We start from the raw sequence: 27,263 nt of genomic DNA, 5'->3' as shown, positions 1-27,263 counted from the left end.
GGGCGGGAAGACACAAAAGGTGTTGTCTCTGAGGTTCCAGAGTCTTCTCTGCATTTGAGTTGGAAAGCTGGGCCCAACATTAGCCCAAGACAACTTCTCAAAATGTTTCTGGCTAAGGGAATGAGTCTGCGTGCCTAAGGATCTAAAATGGGACCCCCCCCCCAAACATTCTGCCTCTGGGGGCGCACTCTCTCTCCCAGAGGAATTGAGGTGCTTGGCTGAGGTTACAAGTGCAACCCACCACTGAATTAACCAAACAAAATTTTTTCCTGATTTGAATTCTCCCCTACTTTCCAAATGAAGGTCAAATTAAGAGAGCAAGAACCAACTTCCACCATAAAAAAGACCCAAACCCAAAAGAATATTTTTTTTTTCTTTAAAGCTGTTCAATGCAATGATAGTTTCTACATTTGAGATTTGAGGTTCGGGAGCATAAAACCATGCGCTGATGCAATCTTTCTTTAGGTTTCGAAAGAAAGGCAGGTAAGTTTCCATTTGTACTTCCATTTTCTCCCTGGCTTGGTGATGGTGTCGGATCAACATTCCAGAGCTCCTTCCGGACGGCCCTTAAGCCTATGGAAAAAAGTGATTAAAACGTAACTGAGGGACGCCAATATCCTGGTGTATCAGTATATGGGGATGCAAAGGGGAGGTGGGACAGACTCGAGTTTAAATCCAGCGACTTTAAAGGTTAACGATGACTTTGTTTTTATACGAAGGAGCCAGTCCCGGGAACACCCATGCGGCTCGAAGAAGAGGGAACGAGTCTGAAAACCGAAACCGGCCCAGGACACACAGACGATGTCCGCGGGGCTCGCTAGTCCTGCCGGCCGGCGGCACGCGGACTCCGCGGATGCACCGGGCCCACCCCAGGGCCATCTCGGCCGGGGAACCCCCGCCGGGGAAGCTGGGGCTGGGGAGGAGGTGGAGGGGTGGAGGAGGGGCGGCCTGGCCGAGGCCCCGCCCACGCCCTGCCCACGCCCCGCCCCGCCACGATTATAGCTGATGACTCAGGGCGGAGCTTCACATCCAAGCGGCGCCGCCGCCAACTTATCTGGATGGGACCAGAAGTTTCTAGCCGGCCAGTTGCTACCTCCCTTTATCTCCTCCTTCCCCTTTGGCAGCGAGGAGGCTATTTCCAGACGCTTCCAGCCCTCTCCGGCCACGTCACCCCCTCCTTTAATTCATAAAGGTGCCCAGCGCCGGCTTCCCGGACACGTCGGCGGCGCGCACGACTCTAGCTCCGGTCGCGGCCAGCGAGCGACTCTGCACCTGGAGGTCCGGCACCCCGCGACCCCGTGACCCGGCACCCCGCGATCCGGCACCCCGGCGGCCGCCCCTCTGGGCCGACCCCGACCCAGCATGAGCGCTGCCACCCACTCGCCCATGGTGCAGATGGCGTCCGGCAGCGGCGCCGGCGACCGCGACCCCCTGCCCCCTGGCTGGGAAATCAAGATCGACCCGCAGACCGGCTGGCCCTTCTTCGTGGACCACAATAGCCGTACCACGACGTGGAACGACCCGCGTGTGCCCCCCGAGGTCCCCAAGGTGAGCAGGGCCCGCGCCGCAGGCCGCCGGGTCAGCGCCCCCCCCCCCCCCGACGGCCAGCGGTCGGCACAGGGCCGTAGGGGGCGGCTGGACTGGGCCGGGCTGCGGGGACGCGAGGCGCCAGGTGCCCGCCGGCCGTAGCCCGCCTGAGCTGGTGCCCCGGAGGTCAGTGAAGGCCACCTGGGACGCACGGACCCCCCAGAAGGATACCAGCTCTCAGGGGGTCGGCCTGCTGCCCCCGCAACGAGCCCCCTCCCATGGCCGGCGTCGGGGCGGGGGGCAGGTCCCGGAGAGGACTGTCCTCCCTGGGTCGCGTTTGGTTTCCGGGGGTCGGGCGGGAAGTGGGACCCGCGCGGTGGCGCCGGGTCTGGTCCACCGGCTCGATTCGAGGGGCCGTGGGCCAGGAGACGAGGGGAGGCCGGCCTGGTCAGCATCGGAGGCCCGGGCCAGGCCCCGCCGCGGCCTCCGCCCGGCTTCCAAGACCGAGATCCTGGTTTCACCCTGCTGACCGTACTTTGGCGGACGCCGGGGGGCCATTGGCAAGCTGGGGTGGGGGTCTTTTAGGGTCTGTTAGGAATTTTACCCCCTAAAGTTCCTGAATTCGATTGAAGGTGTCTTGACTTCACCCTCCCATCTCAGGCACAGAGTGACTCAGGAGACTGGATGTAAATTCATTCCTTTTTTTTTCCCCATTCTGTATTTGAAATTAAAATTGTATTATTGGTTGAAACTGTTTTCACTAAGAATATATTCTAGTATGACTTGTTAAAAACAAGATGCTGTTCTTCCAGGCAGTTTCTAAACTAAAGATGTGGGACTGTCTCCTAGTTGGCTATTGCCTTAGACATTGCCTCACACTGGCAAGAAAGAGACTTTTTTTTTTTAAATGGCAATACATTCCCTTCCTTGTTATGTTACTAAAATACCTAGGATTTGTTTCTAATACACAAATAACTGTGTAGTAATACTTTTGTTTTAGAAGGATGCCTCATTTACATATATGCAGGGATATATACTACTTAATCCTTAGAAGCATGAAAATTTGAAAATAGGAGCTTGGAATGAGTGTTAAAAAATTATAACTAATCGTACTACTCTTGTAATTTTCTATAAATTTGAACTTTTTCAAAATATAAAGCTTGACAAAAAGAAATATACTTAAAGGGTAGTGTTACGTTGTCTGGGCAAAATAAAAATAAAAGTCATAGAGAGTTAATAAGTTATTTTGAAGATTTAAAAATTCACAAAATTAAAAATGCTTTATAAATCATTATTTTAGAAGAAAGATCTGTGTTATCCACCTTCATTTTTATGCAGTTTTTTCTTAAAAATATTTATAAGACTGGTGCCCAACAGTGAGACATTGTAAATTCAGCAGCTTACATTTATAAGAAATTAATTGTATATTTATTTCTGAAAATTAGTACCAGAGGCTATAATTAGCTGGGATGGGCGTAACCATATACACTTTTGCTTGTCTGTTCGGCCCATTATTGAGTGAAACTGATGCTCATTTCAACCAGCTCTGTTACTGTGGCCTGCAAGGACCTAGATCTTTACTGTGGGCAAAAAAACACAAAAAACAAAAAAAAGTATCATTTTGAGGCTTCCTTCCTATAGAGACAGGGACAGTCGGAATCCGCTGGCATCCTTGGTGGTGAGCGAAGATCAGGTTTGGACACATCCACTGTGAGTGCAGGGTTAAGTCCCGCCTTGCTGGCGCTTTGTTTCCAACATGAAACTCACTCAGCATGTTGAGATCTTCGTGCATCTGTACAGTGGATGGGTTAGGCTGTGGTTTTATAAACTTTTTCAAGGGGGAAGAAAACAGGTTGAGTTACTATTATTGTTCTCGACAAGTAGAAAATGCAAGCTACTAAATCAGAAGTCTGATGCTGGAAAAGTTGATTTGAAAATTTAACAGTCAGAATTTTAAAGTGGAAAAAGGTCCTTAAAGACCTTTTACCCCAGCCTCTATTTTTCTGAGAAAGAAACCCAGAGAGGGGCTTCCCTGGTGGCACAGTGGTTAAGAATCCGCCTGCCACTGCAGGGGACACGGGTTTGAGCCCTGGTCCGGGAAGATCCCACACACCTTGGCGCAGCTAAGCCCGTGCGCCACAACTACTGAACCTGGGCTCTAGAGCCCGTGAGCCACAACTACGGAGCCCACATAATAAATAAATTTATAAAAAAACACAAAAAACAACCCAGAGAGTTCAAGTGTGTTTCTAAAGGCCACTCAGCTAGTACCAAGAGCAAAGAGAGAACTACACTGAAAAGTCGATAAGAGGCAGTGTATCTGTTCAGAGGAAGGTAGGAGTGTCTTAAATTTTTATGAAACTATGAAGCGTGCAGGCTGGAATACTTAATAATTTTTGTGTCCTCCCAACCATCAAGTATTGGGTGGCTGACTTCTGTTCTGTGACTACTTAGATGGTGATGGCTGGATGTGATCAACTCAAGAAAAGAGCTCTCTTTACCAAATTAATTACTTGAGATTTCTCAGCACGGTACCAAAACATAGGGAGAAAACTAACATTCAGTTCATTAGCTCTGGGCTTCATTGCTTTCAAGACTGTGCTTTGATATACACAGAACATCTGTGTGACTAATTCACTTTCACGTATATGAATGACACCTTACTTCAGAGTAAATACAATGGAAAATCCTTCACGGTTACTTTATATTCGAAATTTGGTTTCTTAATGTGGAATGAGAAAAGGGCTCTGGCAGAAAACAAAGGGTGATTTTAGAGGAACTGAGCTAAGAGGACCCTCTGAGCGTCCTTACTTTCAAGAGGAGATGCTGTCAATCAATAAAGAGCTATTCATTGAGCATGAAAAACAGAGAAAGCCCTCTTCTGGAGAAGACAGCTTCTGGGTGTTTACAGTTTAACCATGTAGGTACAGAAATGGCTTTCGCGGAAGGAAGATAAAGATTAGAACTTTGGTTTAGTCTTATCCTCTGTTGTCTTACGATTGATCCTCTCTCATTCCCCTGAGGTGGTTAGAGTGACTTTTCATCCCATTTTTACAGAGGCGGCAACAGAAAGCAAGTCTCTTGCCCTTCATTGCAGAGGCAGGGCAGCTAGAGGCAAAGGCTTTGGGCTTAATCCAGCTCCACTCTGAGCAACTGAACCTGCAGTCTTCCCGGATATCGATTTTCTGCACACGTGGGCTTCCCACTAATCTCCTGGCAATTTCATACCAGTCCAGGCCCCGTCTCTGGCAGAGAGCTTGACGTCCACTTTGGAATCAGGGGATGTGCAGTTTCTGTGCAGCCACTCCTCCAGGCTCTCTTGCTAAATAAACAGAGGCCAGATATTTTGGAGTGTGGCGCTGTGCTGCTCCCTCACAATCCTTCCTGCGACCAGAGCGAGACCCTCCTCCCTGGAGGAGCAGGGCTGTTCTAGCTCTGCCGGTCTTGGAGGTCCCCGGCACGGATTCCCAAGCCTGGCAGTCTCCAGGGAAGCCTTTTAAGAACACACGTTGCCAGCTGGGTACCCCCTTGTTCAATGCGAGTTGCTCAGGGTAGGGCCCAGAAATCTGTATGTCAGAAAAGCCTCCCTCTTGGTTCTTGGTTCCGGCAGTCTGGCATTTGGGAGCCACCGAAGGACAAGGATCCCACTTCTTAGGGGGGCGGGGGAGCTGTGACTTCACGTGCGCCTGCGTAGGCCTTGGCATCCTCAAGGGGCCTGCTCAACATCTAACCTGCAGAGCCATCACCGGAGCCTCCTTTCCTTCGTGGTGAAACTCACCCGGTGCGTGGCTTCTGGGAACGAACATAGGGGTGGCATGGGGAGGGGTGGAGCCTGGTGGGGTGCCAGTGGCGGGTGTGGGGAGGTGGTCCCGAGACCCTCCTGAACCCCAGGAAGAAGGAAGCCAGAGTCTCTCCCTCTTGTCTTCCGCTGCCGGCAGAATCTCACCACAGTAATTTGACAGATTATCCTCAGGCTCTGTGCGAGACAGGTAGGAACATCCTTTCAGAGGAAATCGGAAATGTTTTGAATGTCGACTGAAGTAGAGCCCCATTTCTTCCCCTTCATGTTCAGCGGAGCTTCCTGAATTTTCTTAAAGATGAGATCACCTTGTTCTTTGCAGATTGACTGCAAGTTCCTGTGCCTCTTAGAATTGGAGCACAGTCAGGAAATGAGCGGCCATTCTCTCCTTTGTATCTCCAGCAAGTTGCAGTTACTCTGGAGCCCATTTCTTTGTGACTAATGAACAGTGATTTGCTGGGGGTGCATAAAGAACATGGCCAGATGCCTTATGAGTCCACCTCATCCGGGACCTTCATTTTCCCTCTAAAGAACAGTCTGTGTTTGGCTTATGCAAGAACTGAGCAAAACTTGTCTCCTGTTTTGTGGAGTGTATTTACCCTTTACAAGGGTAGAGTCAGTGCCTGGGAACCGTGGCAGCGTTTGATGTTAGCCAGGGCCGGGAAGGCTTGGTTGTTTGTTGCTGTTGGGCTGCCTGTGAGTCAGAAGGCTTCATACCACCCATGAGGCTTGATTAGCACTGTCCTCGTTTCTGGAATGACACACAGTTGCCTTATATAAACCACTCTGCATGTCTGTTACTTCCTATTGACATTTTAAAATGATCTGGTATTTTTCATAAAAATTAAGAAACTGTGCGTAGCCCAAACCTACTCTTTCTCCTTCCTAGTTTTGCTGTTTTCATGTTGCTCTTACATATTTAAGACACCTTATATAGAAAAACGGGGAGCAGGAGACAAAGGCCTTGCTTATTAGGAACCTCCGAGGACCCTCTAGTGCTGATGGACACCGAGCAGACCTCTCTCCTACCTGACTGAGGAATTCTCCAGCCCCTCCCGGCTCCCCATTGCTCGGGAATCAAGTCTACACACCCTTTTGTGCCTCAGCCCTCAGACTCACAGCTGGACTTTTGAAGCTAGGCTCCGGATCCCCTCCTTCTGCAGATGTGGAAGCTGACCTCTAGCCCTTGTTCGGCGTGTGCAGCTGCGGGAGCTATCTGGTGTCTTAAACTCTTCACATATTTCTACGACGATTTCTCTGGGGGCCTCGGCAGCTTCTCAGCAAGCCAGGCAGCTTGTAAAAGCTTAAGCAGAGAGAATTTCTTCAGGAAGGGATGAGCTATTTTTTTGTCTGTCAACATATTTATAGCTATGTGCCAGACGCAGGTGGGTGCTTTTCCAAACCTCTCTTTAAATCCTCAAAGCAGCTCACTAAGGTGGAAGCTGTCAGGCTCACCTTATGCATGAGGAAACAGACTTTGAGAGAGAGGATGTGCCTGGCCTGTCAGCTGTGACGAAACAGAAAGGCTGTTGTAGCCAGAGGTTTACCACCCCGCCCCCACCCCCGCCCCAGGTGACAGACAGGCTTGCCGCTAGTGGACCTGGCTGCTTCTCTATACTCAGTCCTTTATGCTCCGAGCTCGCCAGGCACAGTTCTGCGGATAAACAGCCTTGAGTCCATCTCTTACAGCCGATCAGAAATGTTGGCTCGTTTCCTGAGCCTGGGTCTGAACCTAGAAGATGGCCCCCAGTCTTCACTCATTCATCTCTTCCGACATTTTTGAGCACCTGCTCTCTGTAAGTCATGGTGTTAAAGGCCACACAGAGGACAGTGCTGCCTCCTCCGGTGCCATTTTCCACAAAGCATTTATTCCGTCTCTCCGGTGAAGTAGGCTGTCCCTGCTCTGGACTCCACATTACTTCCATTCTAATCTTTCTTCCAAAAGGCAGCACTTTCCTAGTTTGCCTTGGGGTCACGTCCCTGTGGGCTGGGAGTCCCAGAGGCACAGGCTGCGTCTCTTTCCCCTTTCTGCCTCTCAGAGCCCGGCAGGGTCTACAGGCTCAGTGTGTGAAGGATTCTGCGTGGGGAAGAGTAAAACATGGGCCTGGGCTCCAGAGTGGACAGGCTGGTTGAAGGAAAGCATCCCTTACTGAAGAGTGTGTCGCGGGAAGCCTCCTGTTGGTTCCTAAGCAGTGTTGTCTTCTGCTCCCCAATGTCTCCCGGGAGCCGGTTCCTTTTTATTGAATTTCTGAATGGCCTTTTCTCCACAGGGGACTTTGGTATTGATTCCCTAAATTCATCCTTACGGGTCTGGAGAAGCTCTTTTTTGTCCCCGCCAGTGACACAGCGTCTTGGAGCAGGCCTGCCGGGGAGGCCGGTTGCTGGCAACAGCCAGACGCCACTAAGCCACAGCGGCAGAGAGCAGCCCCGGCGCCACGGAAGGAGCCTCTCTCCAGTTTTTTTGTCCATGAGGCTGGCAGTAAGATCAGACGCTGCAGAGCGAAGCCTCTTATTCACTGTCAATTCTGAAGCGCCCAGGATGGTAGATTGCCTGCTGCCTACATTAGGAGCCTGTAAACAGTGTGCCTCCTGAGTCCCTGCGCAGAGCTGTGTCCCCAGTGATTGAGGCGAGACTTTCCCCTGAAAATGCCTTAGCATCCTTTTGAAGAGCAAACATTTCCTATTTTGAAGTAACTTCCTCAGTTTCTTGAAAATTTAATTTAATTTAAAGTAGAATTGTTGTTCTTTTCAGTTATTTTAAAAATTCTTCTTGGACAAAGAAAGAAAGAAAGAATGAATAGTTTAGAAATGGAAACGGCAGGAAGAAAGGAAAGGACGTGTGTGGCAGAGAAGGCAGCCACATCGCTTTTGAATCTTCCAGATTATCCCATGGACCCTGAGTGTCAGAGCAGGACCTGCTCTCCTGCTGGGCTAGACCTGGGTTCTGTCCCTGCAGAGGCCCCATGCTGGGCTTGTGTGGAGTCTTGGGGCTGTGGTGACTCAGGGGTGCGCCCCGCTCCCGCTGCCCTGCCTCAGCCAGGCAGTGACTCAGCATCAAGCTCTGGCTCCCTGACCGAGACCACACTCGAACTGAATGTTCCAGGTCTGCGCCTCAGCCCAGCTCCAACCGGGCGAAATGAAATGCTTTCCCTCCTGCTGCATTTCACCCCAAGAAAGTGAAGGGTTTGGAGACATTAGCCAATAATTATCACACAGTGTACAGGGGTGGCAGGAATAGTGAAAGGGTTAACGTACCCCCGGCCTTGGCGTCTGACAGACCTGGGTTCTGGTGATCTCAGGTAAATCACTCACCTTCCCCGAGCCTCAGTCTCTCCTTCTGAGAAATGGGCATACACCAGTACCTGTCCAGCAGGGTCGTAAGGATCGGGAAAGTGATGAGCCAGGGCCTGATCTGAGGCATGTGTGTGGTCCGTGGCGACAGTCCCAGTCTTCGCCAAGAAGTCGGAGGGGATTCACAGGCGCTTGGCTTTCCCACAGAGTGGACAGTGCTGGCTGGACGTGGGTCTCTTGGTTCCCAGATGGGTATGAAGTCTCGTTTCCCAAGACAAGGCCTCTTCTTATCACCCCTGGACCACTTTAGCTGACACTTTCCTTCCACCAGTGTCCAGACACCCTCAGCACCCTTCCCGGGGGTTTCCTGTGTCCCTCGTGGGGGTGGTAGGTGCTGGGCAGTAACTCAGTATGAGGGCAGATGAAGGCTCTCAGCCAGACCTGCAGCCCACAGCCTCATCAGCCTGTGGACTCACCCCAGATCCCGTGCCCAAGATGGGCCAGCAGAATTGTGTATCCTGTGTTCTGCAGGGGGCGCTGTGTTTACCCTGAATCCCGACTGCTTGAGGCGGGGCTCTCCCTCCAAGTCTCTGCACAGGCCTGAGGACCGACCAGGTGCCCAGTGGTGTTGCGGGGAAACGGAGCCACGTTAAATGAGGGGCTGGCCGTCTGCACAGGTGTACTGGACCCTGCCCTAAGTGGGGGAAATGTCACCGTGGGTGGAAGGAGAGAGGCAGGGGGTTTCTCATTGCCACCACCCTTTTGGGGGAGGGTGGTTGCTGAGGAAGGAATGCTTTGAGAAGCTGCTTAGGGTGGGGGAGGAGTCCCTCCAGCAATCCCCCCAAGACTGCCACCATCTGTCAGAGTCTCCCCTTGCCGCAGCTGTGGTTGATGAATTGGAGATTTTTTTCTTTTGCGAAACGGTGTTTTGTACAAAATACATGTCCAGTGAAGCCCAGCACCCTGATAACAACAGATGCTTTGCATGGTTGACATCTCACAGATGGAGGAGCCCGGTGACTGAACAGTGTTCTACCTGAGTCTGAGAAAGAACCTTGAGAAACCCATGGAAATGTGTCCATGGGGATGAAGAGGTCTCTTTATCTAAATTCAGACAAGATTTCGCTTCCTAATATGGAAATTTCAGGTACTTTTCCGTTTGTGATTTATGCCTTTAGATTGTTCCCTACCCTTTTTTTTTTTTTTTCCTGAAGAGGAAGTAGGTAGTCTTTAATTTCCCTGAAGCCATTGAGCTCAGGAGCTGAACCCCAGTGACCGGGATTCTCTTCCTGGTTCTGCAGTCACTTCCCATGTGACCTTGGGCCACATCTGCTCCATGGTATCCTTGAGGAGGGGTCCAGGGGGCCCATGGGGGACTCTGAGCCCCGAGCGCTCTCCCCAGCAGGGGACATACCCAGCTGTGGCCTGGAGACTGCTTATATGCCCTGGGGGGACACACTGAGAATATTAGGGGGACACCAGCAGATGTTCTACTCCCAGACACCAGCCTGGCTTGGCTCTTTCCCCTGGGTCTCAGGGGCATGTGTGCAGGAACCACAGTCACTGCAGGTTGCGTTTTGATTCCTCAGGTGAGTTTGTCTGCAAGGCAGACCCCTTCAGCGCCTGGGGCCTGTTGAAGGGAGAGGGGAGTTTAGGGCTCAGGCCCCTAGAGTTGTTTTTAGCTGTGTTTGCTTCCAGGTTGTGAAACTTTAGATACATTTCTTAGCAGAGAAAGTGCCATCCCTGCTAATTAGGGCTCTTAAGACTCTCAATAAAGGGGCTTCAGACTCTAACAGGCTCATTACCAACTTGGTGAGATCACTGAAGAGTTAAACCCAAATTCACAACTCTGTAAACAATAGGCCCAACCAACTGTTGCTTGGGAAAAGCTGGGTTCGTCAATAACTATTTGTGGCATGGGGGAACGTAGTTGTATAGGGCATGGGACAGCTCAGAGTTTACAAAGACTTTCTCATGCCTTATTTCACGTAAATCTTGCAAAAAGCCCTGGAAGGCATGGGGATTTTTATAGCTGGGGGAACTGAGTCTTCGTAGCAAGGAGTCCTGTCCGAGGGCACACACCTGGCGAGCAGCAGGGCGGGATTGGAGTCCCGAATGGCAACTTGAAAACAGGGGCTCATCTCTCTCATTGTAAGCACATCTTTAAAATGTGCTTTTCCCTAGCAGAAGCACATAGGGACACCCATCTGAGTAATCCCAGGATCAACTATACATACTTTTTTTTTTAATTTTTATTGGGGTATAGTTGATTTACAATGTTGTGTTAGTTTCAGGTGTACAGCAACGTGAATGTGTTATACATACACATATATCCACTCTTTTTTAGATTCTTTTCCCATATAGGCCAATACACAATGTTGAGTAGAGTTCCCTGTGCTATACAGTAGGTCCTTATTAGCTCTCTATTTTATATATAGTAGTGGGTATGTGTCAATCCCAATCTTCCAATTTATCCCTCCCCCATCCCTTACCTCCTGGTACCATAAGTTTATTTTCTACATCTGTAACTCTTTGTAGATAAGTATACATACTTTAATAACAGGGCATATCAGTTAAAACCTCCAAGCACCTGGGACTACGTTGCTTACAGCACAGACTCTTGTCTCACTAGGAGTGCTGTAAACAGACTTTGGTGGATGTGGACGTTACTTATTATGCAGAATATGCCCAAAGTCCATTACATGCCCCAAACAGGGCTGGGGGCAGTGGAAGAGACCCTTTACCACATTCCAGTGGGAACTTTGAGTTCGGCTGTGGGGATGTAGATATCTCTCTATATATCACATTGGCAATACCTTATTTCATGTCTGTGGCCTGTAATACCAAATGGAAAGTTTTGGTAGGATGTTGAAGCTCAGGTCTCTATGTGTGCTTTAGAAGGAAGTTTTTCTTTTGTTTCGCTTCCTGCCTGAAAGAGGCAAGCCAAGCCACTTTATTTTATTTTTATTTTTTTTGTGTGGTACGCGGGCCTCTCACCGTTGTGGCCTCTCCCGTTGCAGAGCACAGGCTCCAGACGCGCAGGCTCAGCGGCCATGGCTCACGGGCCCAGCCGCTGAGCGGCATGTGGGATCCTCCCGGACCGGGGCACGAACCCGCGTCCCCTGCATCGGCGGGCGGACTCTCAACCACTGCGCCACCAGGGAAGCCCCAAGCCACTTTATTTTGATCCACGTCCTCGCTAAATGGGGAGTCCCAGGATTCTTATTGCCCGCCATCTTTTTTTCCTTGTTTTAGGAGTTCTGAAGTGTCTTTAGTAAAAGTCGCTGCCTGGCAGGCGTGAGACTCTTCTGGCCTAAAAACCCAGTTGATAGAATCGGTGCCCTACTTAGGACTCCAGGCTGTTGAGGCGGAGGTGCTGCAGGGCAGCCCTCAGAGTGGCCTTTGTCGCTGTTCCCCTTCATTCAGACCGTGGTCTGTAGGTGTCGAGCCCCCGTTTGAAAGAGCACTGTACCGTGGAGCTGGGGTCGGGGCTCACAGGGGCGCCGCCGTTTTCAGGGTTTATGGTTCCGCCCTGCTTTTAAGGTGCAGGGTCAGCGGCTTCCTCCTCTTCACTTGGTTCGTGCAACTTTGGGGCACCTTGAATTACAGAGAGTTCTAATGTGATTTAACTGGGTGCAGTCAAGAGTGGTCATTTTTAGATTTCCGCCACGTCAGCTTTTCCTTGGTTTTGAGCTTTATGTAGGTGTTTAGAGCTAGAAGAGATCTTGGAATCAGAGGTCACGGAGAAAGTCAGGGCTGCAAGGAACCTCCTTTAGGTCAGTGCTCCCAGTGCCATGGGGGCTGGACTTGCCCACACACCTCCTGAGTCAGACTTTGTTGGGGTCTGAACGTAGCGTCTGCACCGTTTTGCGTTTCCTGGGCGCTCCGGACGCCCCCTAGAGTCTGAGGACCACTGCTTTACAGAACACCTGGGCCTCCCCTTCATTTCGCAGCTGAGGAAACTAAGGCCCAGGGAGGGGATGTGAGTTGCTTGCGTAGCACACAGATTTCAGAGCAGAGTCAGCTTTAGGACCAAGCGCAGCCTCTTTCCAAGTCTCCTAGCTGTCCCCTAAGCACCCACATTGTTACTAAAACTCAGTAGTGAAGTTTAGCTGTGCTCTTAAGCAAACAAGACCTGTGTGAGCCGCGGGCTCATCCAAGCCCGGAACCTGGCCCCAGGCTTGTCTAGTAATAATACCTTGTACTCGATAGGGCAGACTTTGGCTCACCTGAGGTAGTTTTCCCTGCTTTTTATCCCGGCCTTCCCATGGAGATGTTTGGCACCCGCAGGGGATTTTAATGCAACGCACAAAGAAGAAGCTTGAACCAGTGCATTTTATAAATTAATGCAGTGAGATAAGCAGTGGAAGTCAGGCTCTTATTTCCTAATTGGATTTCATGTGTATGTATTCCTGATGGCTCTGCCCACAGATAAGGATAATGAGCTGAGCTGATTGGAAACCGCTTCCTGTAATGCTGTCACTGCTCCTTAGGGAGCTTAGGCAGGTGGTGATGAGGAAGCAGGGCTGGCCGTCATCTGCGTGGTGACTGTGATGGCACCCCGTCCCTATCACGGGGTCACACAGAAGTGCAACCCCCAGGAGACGGAGTCCCCAGTCCCCAGCGAAGTCAGGGTGGGGCAGGTAGTGCCTTTCCTCTATGAAAGATGCTGGTTGGTATAACCCGTAGGCTTGGGCTTGAACTCGAGGACACTTCTTATGGGACTGAGGAGACATGTTCTAGTCATATTCTAGGAGAATTATAAATATTAAACATTTAAAAAACTTTTTTCTTGGACTTCCCTGGCGGTCCAGTGGTTAATACTCCGCCCTTCCAATGCAGGGGGTGCGGGTTTGATCCTACATGTCGCGTGGCGTGGCCAAAAAAAAAAAAAAAACAAACTTTTTCCTTGGAAAAAAATTATGTCTTTTTTTTTTTTTTTTTACTAGACTGTGATGAAAACACCACAGAAGGTAGGAAGGGCAATTTAACTCTCTTGGGCAGTGCTTTTTGGTTAGTAAAACTGAAGCATTTGTTGTTGACAGGGCTCTGATGAGAGGAGAGTAGAAACAGAGGTGGTGTCAGCATCTGGTGCAGACCTTGTTATGGGTGGGCGTGTCATTTTCAGTTTAAATTATTCACGTACAAGTGTTAGTTTTCTATTCTGTAGAAGTGAGGTGGTCTTTTTAACTTACCTAAAGCAGTGTTTTCTAAACAAAGCCCCCACCAGAGCGGCAAGGCAGCCCACCTTCTTTCAGAGGCCATCATGAGAGATGTGTGGGTTTTTATCACATGACATAAATGGGTCGTTAATTCACACGGAACCAGGAGTGCAGACCTCAGGACTGTAGGAAAGCAGCCTCCAGGCCTCCCGTAGCCACCCTGCCTTCCAGCTTGGGCCCCTGACACCCCCAGCCCTGCCTGCGGTGACCGCACGCTCCCTCCACTGACCCGGACCACTACTCCCAAGACCAGGTCAGGTATCGCCTCCGCTGTCGCAGCCCCTGGGGCAGGTGGAACTGCTCTCCCGCCCGCCTTCCCTTCTTCCTTCCTTTTTCTTCCCTTTTCTTTTTCAGCTTAGGCACAAAATATGCTCAGGGAGATGCATAAAAAGCACATCTCGTGGCAGGCCCGCTCCAGTACCTTCTGGATCCGGGGGCTTCCCCCAGGAGCGGGCAAGCCTCAGCCAGGCCTCTGTATGGCTTCCAGGCCCCGGGAGGGTCTGAGGTGGAGGCCCAGCCAGCAGCTGGCTGTGCGGCGATGCTGGGGGTGGCAGCCCTCACCTGTTCGGTCTGGACAGTGTGGGTGGAATGTGGCAGGGGAGGGGCAGTGTGGGGGTCCCAGGGAAGTGGATGGTGTGAGAGACTTCGACACGGATGTAAACCCGTTTACCACGACCCAGAGAAAGACGGAGAACGTTTCCATCCCCTCCAAAGGCTCCTTCCCAGACGACTCCGTTTTCTCCAGGTGCAGTCACCGTTCTACTCCAGTCACCACCAGTTAACTTCGTCCTTCAGCTTTGATTCCTCTGACACTTTGGGGTCTGAGGAGCATAATCATGGGCCTGTTTAGGGGGGATTCACATGCCTTTTGGCCTTCCCGGCATCACTCTTTTGTGTGTGTGTGGGGGGGGAGGCGTCCCTCTTGACGTGCTCTCGTAAAACCTCACGACAGTCCTATGAAGTGGGTGTTGCTAGCTCATTTTCTAGAAAAGGGGATTAAGGCTCACCGAGGTTAAGAGAATTACCCCAGATGAAAGAACGGTTACTAACAGAGGTAAGAATGAACTTGCATCCTCTCTAAGAAAGCCCCCTCCTACTAGAAAAGCCCAGGCGGTCCCCCATCCGCAGGGCCTCCTGTGCTTTCCAGGTAGTTTTGCTCCCTGTTTGTTTCATGCAGCCCCCAGTTGGCAGGGATCGTGCCTTGCTGGTTTGGTGATCCCATGGTACCAAGCAACTCGGGAGCAGGACGTTGACCAGGGGCCAGTCAGCGGATGAGGGCCGCTGGCTGCTCAGCTCTGCTTTTGTGCGTGGCCAGGAGGAAGCCCGCAGAGACGATGCCCCGGCACTCATCCAGGCCCCTGCTCCAGGCTGGAAGGAAGGTGCCCAGTGCGTGGAGAAAATGCCCGGACGGCCTGTTGTGAGTCAGCTCCAAGCAGCACGGCGTTTCTTTGGTCCCTCTTGCTGCCTCCCTTTTGGTGTCCCTCTCATGGCAGGAATTTGGTTCTGAATGTGAGGCCTGGACCCACTCCCTGCTCTTGGGTGACCTGAGTTAAGCAGGCTAAAATAATGCCACTGCCCTGAGCACGTGGGTATTCTAATCTGAGAGCGCCTGTCTGCTGGCGTCCCCAAGGACATGGCAACACCCTTGCCTCTCCTTCGTGCTGGAGGCCCTCTGGGGCGGGGCTCGGCAGGAGGCAAGCAGTTCATGGGTCTGAAAGGGCTAAGTTCCAGGGTCAGCCCTCGGCTTTCCCCACTTGTGACCAGTTTCGCCCCACTGGGAGTTACACCCTGAAGCTCCTAGAGCCTCAGCTCTTGGCGTTCGTTTGCAGTTCAGAGGGCTGCCTCGTGAGGAAGGATCATGCTCCTTCGTAATAGTTGACCCACTCGGGTGTGTGTCAGAGGCACAAATCCTCAGCCCCCTCCTCCGTAAGAGGACCCTCTAGTGCTCAGGAGGTCGTCAGGACCGGAAGCCGTGGGGGTCCCTGGTTTCAGTTGCCCAGCCTCTGCTTGGGGAGAAGTGACATTGCCCGGCGAGTGACGGGCCAGCCTTGTTGTCTGAAACAAGATCTTTCTCTGTGGTACATCTGGAACTTGGCCTTCTCAAGGGTCCCAAAATAGCCGGGCCGCTGAAGGGAGAGCTTCGTGAGAGGACATGAGAGAGACCCAGCCGCTCCTCGCCAAGCAAGCTTTGTTGGCATCACAGGACCAGCACAATTAATCCCCGGGTTTTGTTCTCATCCTGTGCTGCTTCTGCATTCCTTGTGTATCTCCCTTTCTCGCAGCTTGTTCTGAAAATATTCCTGAGGAGGCAGCGTCCCGCTGCCGCCCCTTCTCGGCAGACTTCCAGGCTGTGGCCTGCGTTGGGGTCCAGCACGAGTCTGTATCGCTAGGAGACATGAGGCCCTTTTAGAAAGCAGAGAAGCTGGCTGTGGCTTAGGGAGCTGGAATTGAATGCTCCTCTCACCTTCTGATCTGGGTCTGAAGATTTGGGAGGCGGTCAGTGACTCACCTATATGCACTGCCGCTGTGTCACCCAGCAAAGAAACCTGTCTTACCAGTTTGGGAAACTGGGACTTCTCTTCTGCTCAACAGTTACCTTGGCTCCCCTGCTTCCTCTGGATGCTTCTGATTCTTAAACTGCTGCCCATACAGCGGCTTCAGTAGGGGAGGGGGCGTCTGGAAGAAGTGGGGGGTCAGGGGAGGCACCCACACTCTGTGTGCTCAGCTGCCCTGGCCGGCACTGTGGGACCCAGGGTCACTCTGGAAGGTCGGAGTGCTCTGCGCCATGCTTGCTCCTGTTCAGGGCTGTCTCCTTCCCAGTTTCTAACAGGTCTGTGTTTCTCTTTATTTTAGGAAACCGCATCCTCTGCAAACGGGCCTTCGAGGGAGGGCTCCAGGCCGCTGCCCACGAGGGAAGGCCACGCCGTGTACCCCCGGCTCCGGCCAGGCTACATTCCCATCCCCGTCCTCCACGACGGTGCCCAGAGCCGGCAGCCACATCCTGTCTTCGCCTACCCCCAGCCTGGGACGCAGCGCTTCCAAACCGAGGTAGCCCCGGCGGCCCCGCAGAGGCCCCAGTCACCTCTGCGGGGAGTGGCGGAAGCCACCCAACCAGATAAACAGTGTGGACAGGCGGTAGCGGCTGCGGCAGCCCAGCCCCCAGCCTCCCATGGACCTGAGGTAAGGAGAGGCTTGGCTCGCGGGCCTGTGGGGTGCGACCCGGGGGTGCCGGGTTTTGTGCTTCCTAGGCTGCCCCAGACCCTGATGCGGTGCCCAGGGCAACGCCTGGTGAGATGCGGGGCATCTGGGCCTGGCCCGCAGCGTCAGAGGTCACCCAGCAAAGATCGCTTGCAAGACAGCCCAGCGTCCCCCCAGCGTTTCACAGGTTGGTTTTTCAGGTGGGCAGGGATCATGGTTTATTTTGGTAGTTAAGGAATTGGGGCTCAGAAGGGTAAACAGCTTGGTCCACAATCAAAAAGTTGGAAGTGGTGTCGCTGGGACTGGAAACCTGGCCTTCTGGCTCCTCATGTACACCCACTGAGCTTTCTATATCAGAAATACAGAGATACCCTGTGTTATTTCATTCAGTTCAGTGTTCACAGGTAAGTATTAACTGCTTGGAGCTGTACTGACGTGAAAATGAGACCGCATACCTGCCCTTACAGTGTCCACAGTTTCAAAGGAAATGTAAAATCAGGAGTCAGGAAGGCAGCTGCTTTTCAGGTTTTAAGTCTGAAGCCGACACTTCTTGCACTAATGTCTAAAGAATAGTTCTTAATCCAGTTCTTAGCTGAGATTTGAAGGCCAGTGGACCCCAATAGGAATCCTGAGCCGTAAGCCCTCTGGGTTTTGCAGTCTGCACAGCATCCCATCGTGTCTCCTGCGCTGCTCTTGAGCACAAATGCTTGCTCCGGGGATGAAAAATCATAGTTAATGTGGGACACCAGGAGGCTCTTTTCCCTTCCTTGGAGAAGCGGTACCTGAATTTGTAATGTTTTTGTTGTAAAAATCAAAAGTGACACATCAGTCAGAGAAACCTGAACAAATTTAAGCTAGCAGGGCCCGTGGAAGCCAGCTGCGGAAACACCCTTCTGATTTTCTAGAACAGAAAGTAGGTGGCCGGGAAGGGAAAGGGGCCTGGCCTGCCTCGGTCCACACAGGGGACACAGTTCCCAGTGCCCAGCTGAGTTCTCTGTGGATAAGCAGGAAGAGAGTTACGGAAAGAGGAAATGCAGTGATAACAATAAACAAAGTGTAGCGAGCGCTTCCTGTGTGTGGCACTGAGGCTGGGACACACGCACAGATTATTTTACCGAATTGTCAGGTCAGCCCAGTGACTGGGCTGGGGGTTAAACGCGGCTCCTAAAGCTATTGAGCTGTTAAGAATTTGAGCCCAGGCCTCTTGACTCCTGAGCTCCCAGTCTTAACACTACATTTTGAAAATGGAAAGGCTTACAGACGGGAGGTCATATTAAACCTGCTGCCCAGAGCAGGCGCATGACGGGGACAGAGTCGGAGGGCCAGACAGCGGTGGCTCACGGGGCTGTGTATCCACCCTTTGCGTCTTGCAGCGATCCCAGTCTCCGGCTGCCTCGGACTGCTCATCCTCGTCCTCCTCGGCCAGCCTGCCCTCCTCCTCTGGCAGGAGCAGCCTGGGCAGTCACCAGCTCCCCCGGGGCTACATCTCCATCCCTGTGATACATGAGCAGAATGTCACCCGGCCGGCAGCCCAGCCCTCCTTCCACCAAGCCCAGAAGACCCACTACCCAGCTCAGCAGGGCGAATACCAGACCCACCAGCCTGTGTACCACAAGATCCAGGGAGATGACTGGGAGCCCCGGACCGTGTGGGCAGCATCCCCGTTCCGGTCACCCGTCCGGGGTGCGTCCAGCCGGGAGGGCTCTCCAGCCAGAAGCAGCACGCCGGTGCACACCCCGCCGTCCGTCCGCGTGCAAACCGTGGTCGACAGGCCTCAGGTATGGGAGTCGGTGTCGGCAGACTAGCTGGGGCAGCATCTCTCCAGGGCCTGAGGAGCTCTGTGCAGGTGACCTGGGTCCCCCCACCCCACCCCGCCCCACCAGCCCCTCCTGGTTTATGCACATAACTGGGGGGGAGAGCGAGATCCTGAAAACGGCTGGTCATCAGCAGAAATGCAGGCGAGGGCTGTGAACCTACAGTGCTTTCTACAGCTTTTGCTCATTTTTCGCTGCAGCTGCCTCAGGGGCAGAGCTCCAGCCACCACCGTGGGCAACGGCGGGCAGAACACAGCGTCACACACCTGTTGGGGGGGGCCCAGGTGTCTCAGTGCCCACCATACCCTTGCAGTGCCCTGCAGCCCCTCCACACCCCACCCTCAGCCTCGTCTCCTGCCTCACTCACACCCCTTCCTGCACTCTGCAGGCCCTTCACTCTGTTGTCTCCTCTTTTGTGCCTTTGCTTGTGCTGGACCCACTTCCTGACATGCCTTCACAATCCAAGCTGTCCCCATCCTCCAGGGGACAAGCCAGTTGCCACTTCCACGAAGCCTCCTCATCTTTCCCACGGTGCCTAGTATGAGTCCCTTACAGTTCAGCTCTGATTATTCTGTGCATTTATTCCAAAAGTGTTCATCCACTCTCTTCAGCTCTGCTCTGACCTTGGCCACAGGGAGCATGTCTTACTCCTTTCTCCTCCTTTGCGGTAGAGGACCACGTTCCCTGGCCGATGCCTGGCTGGCTGGGCGGATGGGAAGCCTTCCTTCCTGCCTGGTGAAAGTTACAGGCAGGGCCCACTTATCCTTCAGTAGAGACGTGCAGGCACTGGTTCCTGGGGGAGGAAGTCTTCTGGTTTTAGCCGAAGAACACTCGGCAGCCGGGGCCGCTCAGCTGCTGAGTGAATTCTCGGCCACAGTTTTTATTTTTTATTGTTACTTAAATATTTATTTATTTTTTCAACATTGTGGAAGTGCCTTTACATTTATTTATTTATTTTTGGCTACGTTGGGCCTTCCTTGCTGCGTGCAGGCTTTCTCTAGTTGCGGCGAGCGGGAGCTACTCTTCCTTGCGGTGCGCGGGCTTCTCACTGTGGTGGCTTCTCTTGTTGCGGAGCACGGGCTCTAGGCCCATGGGCTTCAGTGGCCGTGGTGCGTGGGCTCAGTAGTTGTGGCTCGCGGGCTCTAGATCGCAGGCTCAGTAGTTGTGGCACACAGGCTTAGTCACTCTGCAGCACGTGGGATCTTCCCGGACCAGGGCTCGAACCCACGTCCTCTGCATTGGCAGGCGGATTCTTAACCACTGCACCACCAGGGAAGCCCCTTGGTCACAGTTTTTAAAAGGAAAGTGGTCTGTAAACAAATGCAGGGCATCTTCTTACTACAGATGGTGACGCTGTTCAGGGCCCTCAAACAGAACTCCTCCTTTTATGGTTTTTTTGTTTGTTTGCCTTTTTATTTGGAAATGATTTCAACCTTACAGAAGAGAAGTCCAGTAAATATGAAGGTCATGAAAGCAAAGATTCACCCATATTTACTGTTAACATTTTGCTACATTTGCTTTGTCATCTTTTCCTCTCTCCATATATTATCTGTATTTTTTGTTTGAGGTTTAGTTGTAAATATCATGTCCAATACCCCTAAATATGTCAGCAGATATTTTCCTAAGAGAGCGACCTTCTCATTCATACCCACAGTAGAATTATCAGATGCAGGAAGTTTAACGTCCTTAAAACATTGTTGTCTCATACGCAGTCCCTTCTCAGATCTCCTTTATAGCAATTTCCTCCTGTTCCAGGATCTAATGTAGGATCATGAGCACTGCACGCAGATGTCGTTTTCCTTTAGTCTCCTTTAATCTGGAAAACACGTTCTCAGTCTTTCTCTGCTTTCATGACCTTGACATTTTTGAAGAGTACAAGCCATAGGACACCCCCTCTTAAGTGTTTCCAAAGTCACTTACTCAGCCATCGTTTTAAAACCCAAGAAGAGGCGTGTGGCTGGTTCATGAGTGCTAAGGGCCAAAGTTAAGCATTTCTGGTTGGCAGAAGAGATTTGATGGAAAAGGAGGCTACTGGTGTTCAAACAAAACAGCCAAGCGTCCATCAGATCCTTACTCAGACTCAGTAATCCTTTCAAATGGGAAAGAAGTGCCCATTTGCAAAGCTGGAGATGTTTCCTCTCATGCCTTTCCCATATTATCAATATTTTCTGTAATTGGTGGAACAATATTTAATCCTATCTCCACTTAACCCTGTTTGTTTGTAGTGGCCTCCCTTTTATAGCTTGTCTAGAAATCCCTTTTCAGAGGCTTGCAGAGATTTGACCTAACTGAACCTTATAGTGGGATTTAGTGTTTTTAACATGGAGTACTTTAGAAATAATGTAGTCCAACTCCTATTTCCCAGTTGATAAAATCAGTGTGTGAGATTTTTAAGGGGGTTTTAGATGTTCACTTAAATGCTAGGTGAACCAAGATGTTTCTGTTTCAAGCATAGTTAATTTTTTAAAATATCGCTATAGCTTATAGCCACATTAAAGAGTATCTCAGCCTCTGTAGCCAGTGTAGTCGGTGCAGAGATTCTGCACTGCTGAATGTTAGCTCTGGCACAGATGTGTCCGGGCAGAATTCTTACTGCATTACCCATTTTCAGCATCTTGCTTATTCTCAAAAGATACATCAGTCTGGGCAGAAACCACAAGGCTGTCATAGGTTTTTTTTTTTCTTTAAAAAAAAAAGACGATTATAACTTTTCTGAAACAGGAGATGGGAAGGCCACACCCTGAGCGGAGACTGTCACACAGGGTGATGAAGGGGGCCAAGTGGCCATTACTACTCCCTGGCTCCATCACCTGAAAGTCTGAGTCACCCAGGACTTTGCTTTGAGGTAAAGTAACTCAGCCGTCAGCATGCGTTTTTGGTATTTTCATTTTTGAAAATTATATTGGTTTTCTTTTCATTGCCGTAAGAATACCATCTCCAGAAAAATTCAGTGAGAGATGACAGACCAAGAGACCAAGGTTAACGAACGGAAGCATAACAATGGTTTGGTCACATACATGATGAATATCATATTTTAATTTTGTAACAGGTTTGGCTGACTTTGAAAATCCCTCTTATACTATTAAACTTTAAAAAAGTCATTTCTGGGCTTCCCTGGTGGTGCAGTGGTAGAGAGTTCGCCTGCCGCTGCAGGGGACATGGGTTCGTGCCCCAGTCCGGGAAGATCCCGCATGCCGCAGAACGGCTGGGCCCGTGAGCCACGGCCGCTGGGCCTGCGCATCTGGAGCCTGTGCTCTGCAACGGGAGAGTCCACAGCAGTGAGAGGCCCGCGTACCGCAAAAAAAAAAAAAAAGTCATTTCTGTTTTCTTCTAGTCAGTACTAGCTACAAACGACTGCCTGTGACTCTCAGCCAGGTATTAAAACTATCTCTGTGTCCTTGCCTCTTCTCAGCAACCCATGACCCATCGAGAACCTTCACCTATTCCCCAACCTGAAAACAAACCAGAAAGCAAGCCAGGCCCAGCTGGACCAGATCTCACTCCTGGACACATCCCGATTCAAGTGATCCGCAAAGAGGTGGATTCTCAACCTGTTTCGCAGAAGCCCCTGCCTCCCTCTGAGAAAGTGGAAGTAAAGGTTCCCTCTGCTCCGGTGCCTTGTCCTCCCAGCCCGGCCCCTTCTGCCGTCCCCTCTCCCCCCAAGAACGTGGCTGCAGAAGAGAGAGCAGCCCCCAGCCCTGCCCCTGCAGAAGCCACACCCCCAAAACCAGGAGAAGCTGAGGTACCCCCAAAACATCCAGGTGTGCTGAAAGTAGAAGCCATCTTGGAGAAGGTGCAAGGGCTGGAGCAGGCTGTGGACAACTTTGAAGGCAAGAAGACAGACAAAAAGTACCTGATGATAGAAGAGTATTTGACCAAAGAGCTACTGGCCCTGGATTCGGTAGACCCAGAAGGACGCGCTGATGTCCGCCAGGCCAGGAGAGATGGCGTCAGGAAGGTTCAGACCATCCTGGAAAAACTTGAACAGAAAGCAATAGATGTCCCAGGTCAAGTCCAGGTTTATGAACTCCAGCCCAGCTCCCTTGACACCGATCAGCCACTTCAGGAAATCATGGAGATGGGTGCCGTGACAGCAGACAAGAGCAAGAAAAGTGCTGGAAATGGAGAAGATCCCAGTACTGAAACCCAGCAGCCAGAAGCCAAAGCAGCAGCAGCTCCAAACCCCAGCAGCACGACAGACACAGCTGCAAACCCAGCAGCACCATAGTCTCCACGAAATAAAAAATCAGCCCCGGAGACCGGGAACTGATTGTGTGCTTTAGAGAATTTTAAGTTGCATGCATTTCAGGGCCTTAAAACCAGTTGGTTTTTACTCTTCATAGCTGCTTGGTAGGCAGTAACTTGGGTGGAGGCGAAACACACTAATAAAAGGCCTAAAAGGAGAATGATGCTTTTCCTGTGTATTCATATTCTGTACAAATAAAGAAGTTGCTTGTTACAGAAGTTTAACCCCATAGCTTGCTGTTTTGGAGCCCTCTCTGTATGGGTCCCACATGTTAGTCATGGATGTGAACTGTCTTTCTACAGCTCTGGACTGAAGGAGTTTTTGCAGGGGTAGATGGGGAGTCGATTTCTCATCAGTAAATATGAAACCCATTTTTCAGAAGTGTTGCCATTTTAGTGGGATGATTTTTGTCATCTCATAGCTAAAATACTTAACTTTAGATAGAATAAAATGTGTAAGGAGCCGTAGGAATATCTGTATGTTGGATGACTTTAATGCTACATTTAAAAAAAGGAAAATAAAGTAATAATGTAACTCAAAATGTCTTCTGTGGTTTCTAAATTTTGAAGAGTGGCGGCATCAAGATGGTCTTTCACTGGCTTCAGGAAAAATAAACAGACACATTTGCAGGCCTGCTCTGGGATTCGTAACATCTCTACTGGCCCGACCCATGAGAAGATGAGTCTTGGTCATTTTTCATTCTCAGGTTGCAGCTGCAACCTGGGAAGACTCAGAGCTGTGAACCCAGGTAATGGGAACGTGCCCATCACACCTCTTCAGATTGCTCCAGCAGAGGTGCCTCTCTGCCCACCTGGCCCCAGGCCATCCGCAGACCTCACTGAAGGGCTGAGTGGGTTCAAAAGTGCACAGTTCCCAGTATTGTCTGAGGCTGGCCCAAGCGTTCCCTGGAGTCCAGCTCACTGGGGGTTGGGCACATGTTCTATGAGAGTCTTGGGGTCATCTTTATCTGACACTCCTCTGAGTCACCAAGCCAGTCCGAGACCAGGTTTATCTTCCCACATTGGGTTCCTCGAAGTCACTGGGGTTAGGGACCAGATGCACTGTGAAGCCGCTGGGGGGAAGAAGGTTGTTCTAGGCAAAGGTTTTTTAAGGGCTTGGGAAGGACCACCGCCCAGAATGTGGACACGTGCAAGATTTTGTTTTCTTAAGTCCTTTGCCAAATAAACCTGAAATTGAGAAGGAAGAGAAAGATGGGTCTGAGATCTTGGAACTCCAAGGGAGCCCTCTGGCTTAAGAGCCCCTGGGCTGAATTCCTCATGACTGTATTGAGTTTAATATTGGTGCCTGACGATGCTGCACAAAAATACACGCCAGTGTGCTTGCCACTCCCAGCTTCATGAGAAAGGTTGAAGTCATTCTGATGGGAATCGCCAACATCTTTACAGGGTGAACTCATTTGAGGAGTAAAAGCTGACTGCTAACAACACCACCGATTCTAGAAATGCAAATTTGTAAATAGGAGAAAAGCTTACTGGACTATTTCTTAGATGAATCACAGATAAAGAACGTGACCATCTTTTTGGCGACTTGGGCATCTACTCTCAACGGATCTCAACGTTAAGGCTTCTTAAGTGGTTACTGAATTAGGTTGATGTTTTATCACTGAAGATCATCAACAGGTAGCCCTTTAACGTGGTTAGAATGTTTTCAATCATCCAAATTAGATGGTATGTGGATATCAGGCAGGAGTTACCCGACCTGTGTTGGTGGTTCCTGGGCCTTGCATGGCGGCAACCAGCTGGGCATAGGGCTGGCTGCAAGGCTCTTGTTAACGTGCCTGTCCCTGTAGGAGTCAGGGGACATATATCCACTGAGTGTCTCCTAGTGTCAGGGGAGTTCGGCTTATTTAATCATCCCAGTGCTCTTTAAGAGAACATTAAAAAAAGAGAGAACATTATGGGCTTCCCTGATGGCGCAGTGGTTGGGAGTCCGCCTGCCAATGCAGGGGACATGGGTTCGTGCCCCGGTCCGGGAATATCCCACGTGCCACAGAGCGGCTGGGCCCGTGAGCCATGGCCGCTGGGCCTGCGCGTCCGGAGCCTGTGCTCCGCAACAGGAGAGGCCACAACTGTGAGAGGCCTGCGTACCGCAAAAAAAAAAAAAAGAGAACATTATACTTTAGAACACAGGCTTGATTCAGAACTCCTGGGTTCAAATCAGAGCTTCACAGAAAAGCTCTGGGACGGTGGGCAAGTTACATAGCCTTTTCTTTCCTGGTTTCCTCGGTTGTAAAATGGGGCCGGGGGAGCGGTAATGATTAAATGAAATCAGACAAGGGAAGCAGTGAAAGGAGTGCCTGCTGGCACATTAGCTGTAATTAACGTCCTGGTGTAATGGGCGCAGGAAGTGACTTGCGCTGGCCAGGCCAGGAGCAGGGGCAGGATTGAATCCAGGCCCAGGAGACACTGAAGTGCATGCTGGTCTCACCATCTTCTTTAGCACCGAGAAGAAAAGGACTCCGCATGAGGTACCACAGAAATTTGAGAATAACCTCTCACCTCTTCCTTGGTCAGAACGTCGGTTCTTTTTTTTAACATATTGCGTCCAAATCCTATGAGATTATTCCTGTCTCTCAGATAAAACAAGTGACTTAGAACTATTTTTTTTTCGGCTGCGCCACGCGTCTCACAAAATCTTAGTTGCCCCGTGGCAGTGAGACTGCGAGGGAATTCCCAACTTGGAACTATTAAGTAATGGCGTCTATACTAGAGTCACCAGCAGACTCAACGCTGGGCGCCCAGACCCCTGGGTTTGGTTTCCAGAGGTTCCTGGAGCTCCCCTCCCCCTCTCACCTTGCCTCTGCTCCCCTCCAGCCACTCCCACCCAAGTCTGTGCCCACCCTTGAGGCCTACCTGTCTGTGAGACCTTCCTGGCTCAGACAGTACTCTTCTTCTCAAACTTCCATTTCCCGAGATTCCTAACAGCCTTCAATCTGTTTGCCAGGGGACAGTTGTCTTCCAGCTGTTTTAGTATCTTTAGTCACTTACTAAGCAAGACTGTAAGTCCCCTGAGGGCAGGTCCATTCTGACCCCTTATTCCCACATTGTTGTCCAGACCTGGCACATGGGCACCCTGGACGGCCAAGGTCCCTTAAAGTTCTTTTGACATAAGGTCTTAGGATTCCAAGGCTAAATTGACGTTTACTCAGAAATAAACATCGGTATTAGTTGACGAGAGTTTAGAGCCAGCTCTCCCACCAGCTTTCTCTTGTAATCCCCAGAATGTATGTTTAGGCAAATTGATTCCCTCTCTGGGCCATTTTCTCCCCATCTGTGAAAGGCAGGCGCTGACCCAGGCCCTGGCTGGTGGTCTGGACAATTCCAGCAAGTTGGCACTTCTTCCTGTTGTGGTCTCTGTGCTTCCTTTTTCTCCAGCCATGCAGCACGGAGCTCCGTCGTGGGCTGGGCATTCCTGCAGCGCCTGTGTGAGTGTGGCCGCCACTCTGTAACGTTATACAAACGTAATCATATGCCAAGGGACAGGATCCAGGGTTGCAGTTATTTTGGGACGTGCAGGAGCCTGTGGGAAAATGCTGGAACATGTCTGAGTCACCCAGGCAAATACCTTTCTTTCCGTGTTCCAACATGTTTTGAACTTCCAGGCAGCACAAAAGAAGCCCCAAGCAGGGCACACACGCCCTTTGTGTCTTTGTGCCCTTCCTGGGCTGCACCTCTGTTTCTCGGCTGTGTCCCTACATCCTCTGAGCACTGAAACGTTTGCATGTGGAGGGGTGCGAGGCGGGGCTGGATTAAACCCTTGGAGGCCCTAAGCGTGGAAAAAATCGTGGTGCCTCCCCACAGTGTAATTCAAAATAAAAACAACCGTAAGCCTCAAAAGAGAAGTAAGGATGATCTGAGTTTACCCCGCTCTATACTCTTGTTGCTTTTTTAAAAATTAAAAAATTCCTCCAGCTGTGTGTGTGTGAGGTTGGGCGTGTCCCTACTTTGCTGATACGCAAGCTGCCTGTTGTCCAGCGCTGCCCACTAGCAACCAGTGGAGACCAGGAAGGGCTGCTTCAGTCCCGGGGGAGAGTCCTGAGCAGGGCGAGGAGGGTTCAGGAGCAGAAGAGAGAGCAGGAGAGGCCAGAGCTGGTGCCATCCGCTCTCAGTGGGAGGCGGGGGGGAAGGCAGCCACGGGTCACGTGC

The 27,263-nt window shown here is 51.1% G+C and overlaps 1 protein-coding gene and 1 long non-coding RNA gene across 4 annotated transcripts; one reads left to right on the top strand and one right to left on the bottom strand.

Annotated features, from left to right (window-relative positions):
* Window positions 1-500: 500 nt before the first annotated feature.
* BAG3 (BAG cochaperone 3) lies at window positions 501-23,638 on the top strand. Of its 3 annotated transcripts, none has more exons than XM_067709237.1 (5): window positions 501-585; window positions 720-1,548; window positions 16,693-17,019; window positions 18,411-18,815; window positions 22,264-23,638. In XM_067709237.1, exons 2-5 carry the CDS (start codon window positions 1,363-1,365, stop codon window positions 23,077-23,079), a joined length of 1,734 nt encoding a protein of 577 aa, XP_067565338.1. In that variant the 5' UTR covers window positions 501-585; window positions 720-1,362; the 3' UTR covers window positions 23,080-23,638. The 3 variants fall into 3 exon arrangements, with proteins under 3 accessions (XP_067565338.1, XP_067565337.1, XP_067565339.1); XM_067709236.1 differs by having other exon boundaries at window positions 505-596; XM_067709238.1 differs by lacking the exons at window positions 501-585; window positions 720-1,548 and adding an exon at window positions 15,774-16,335.
* Window positions 23,569-26,532, bottom strand: LOC137208705 (uncharacterized). Its single transcript, XR_010935729.1, has 2 exons — window positions 25,971-26,532; window positions 23,569-24,284 (listed from the first exon to the last, which is right to left on the bottom strand). It is a non-coding gene; the product is annotated as an uncharacterized lncRNA (long non-coding RNA).
* Between the last annotated feature and the right edge of the window lie 731 nt (window positions 26,533-27,263).

This window comes from Pseudorca crassidens, chromosome 16 (genome assembly GCF_039906515.1).
Source record: "Pseudorca crassidens isolate mPseCra1 chromosome 16, mPseCra1.hap1, whole genome shotgun sequence".
Taxonomy (NCBI): domain Eukaryota; kingdom Metazoa; phylum Chordata; class Mammalia; order Artiodactyla; family Delphinidae; genus Pseudorca; species Pseudorca crassidens.
Note: the sequence above shows the minus strand (reverse complement) of the source record. Positions and strands in the feature narration are given on the sequence as shown.

Bases quoted from the DNA above. Each gene is read 5' to 3' on its own strand.
- BAG3 (XM_067709237.1), top strand. From the start codon at position 1,363: ATGAGCGCTGCCACCCACTCGCCCATGGTGCAGATGGCGTCCGGCAGC. The intron at 1,549-16,692 runs GTGAGCAGGGCC...TCTTTATTTTAG, and splicing joins TGCCCCCCGAGGTCCCCAAG to GAAACCGCATCCTCTGCAAA. The intron at 17,020-18,410 runs GTAAGGAGAGGC...TGCGTCTTGCAG, and splicing joins CAGCCTCCCATGGACCTGAG to CGATCCCAGTCTCCGGCTGC.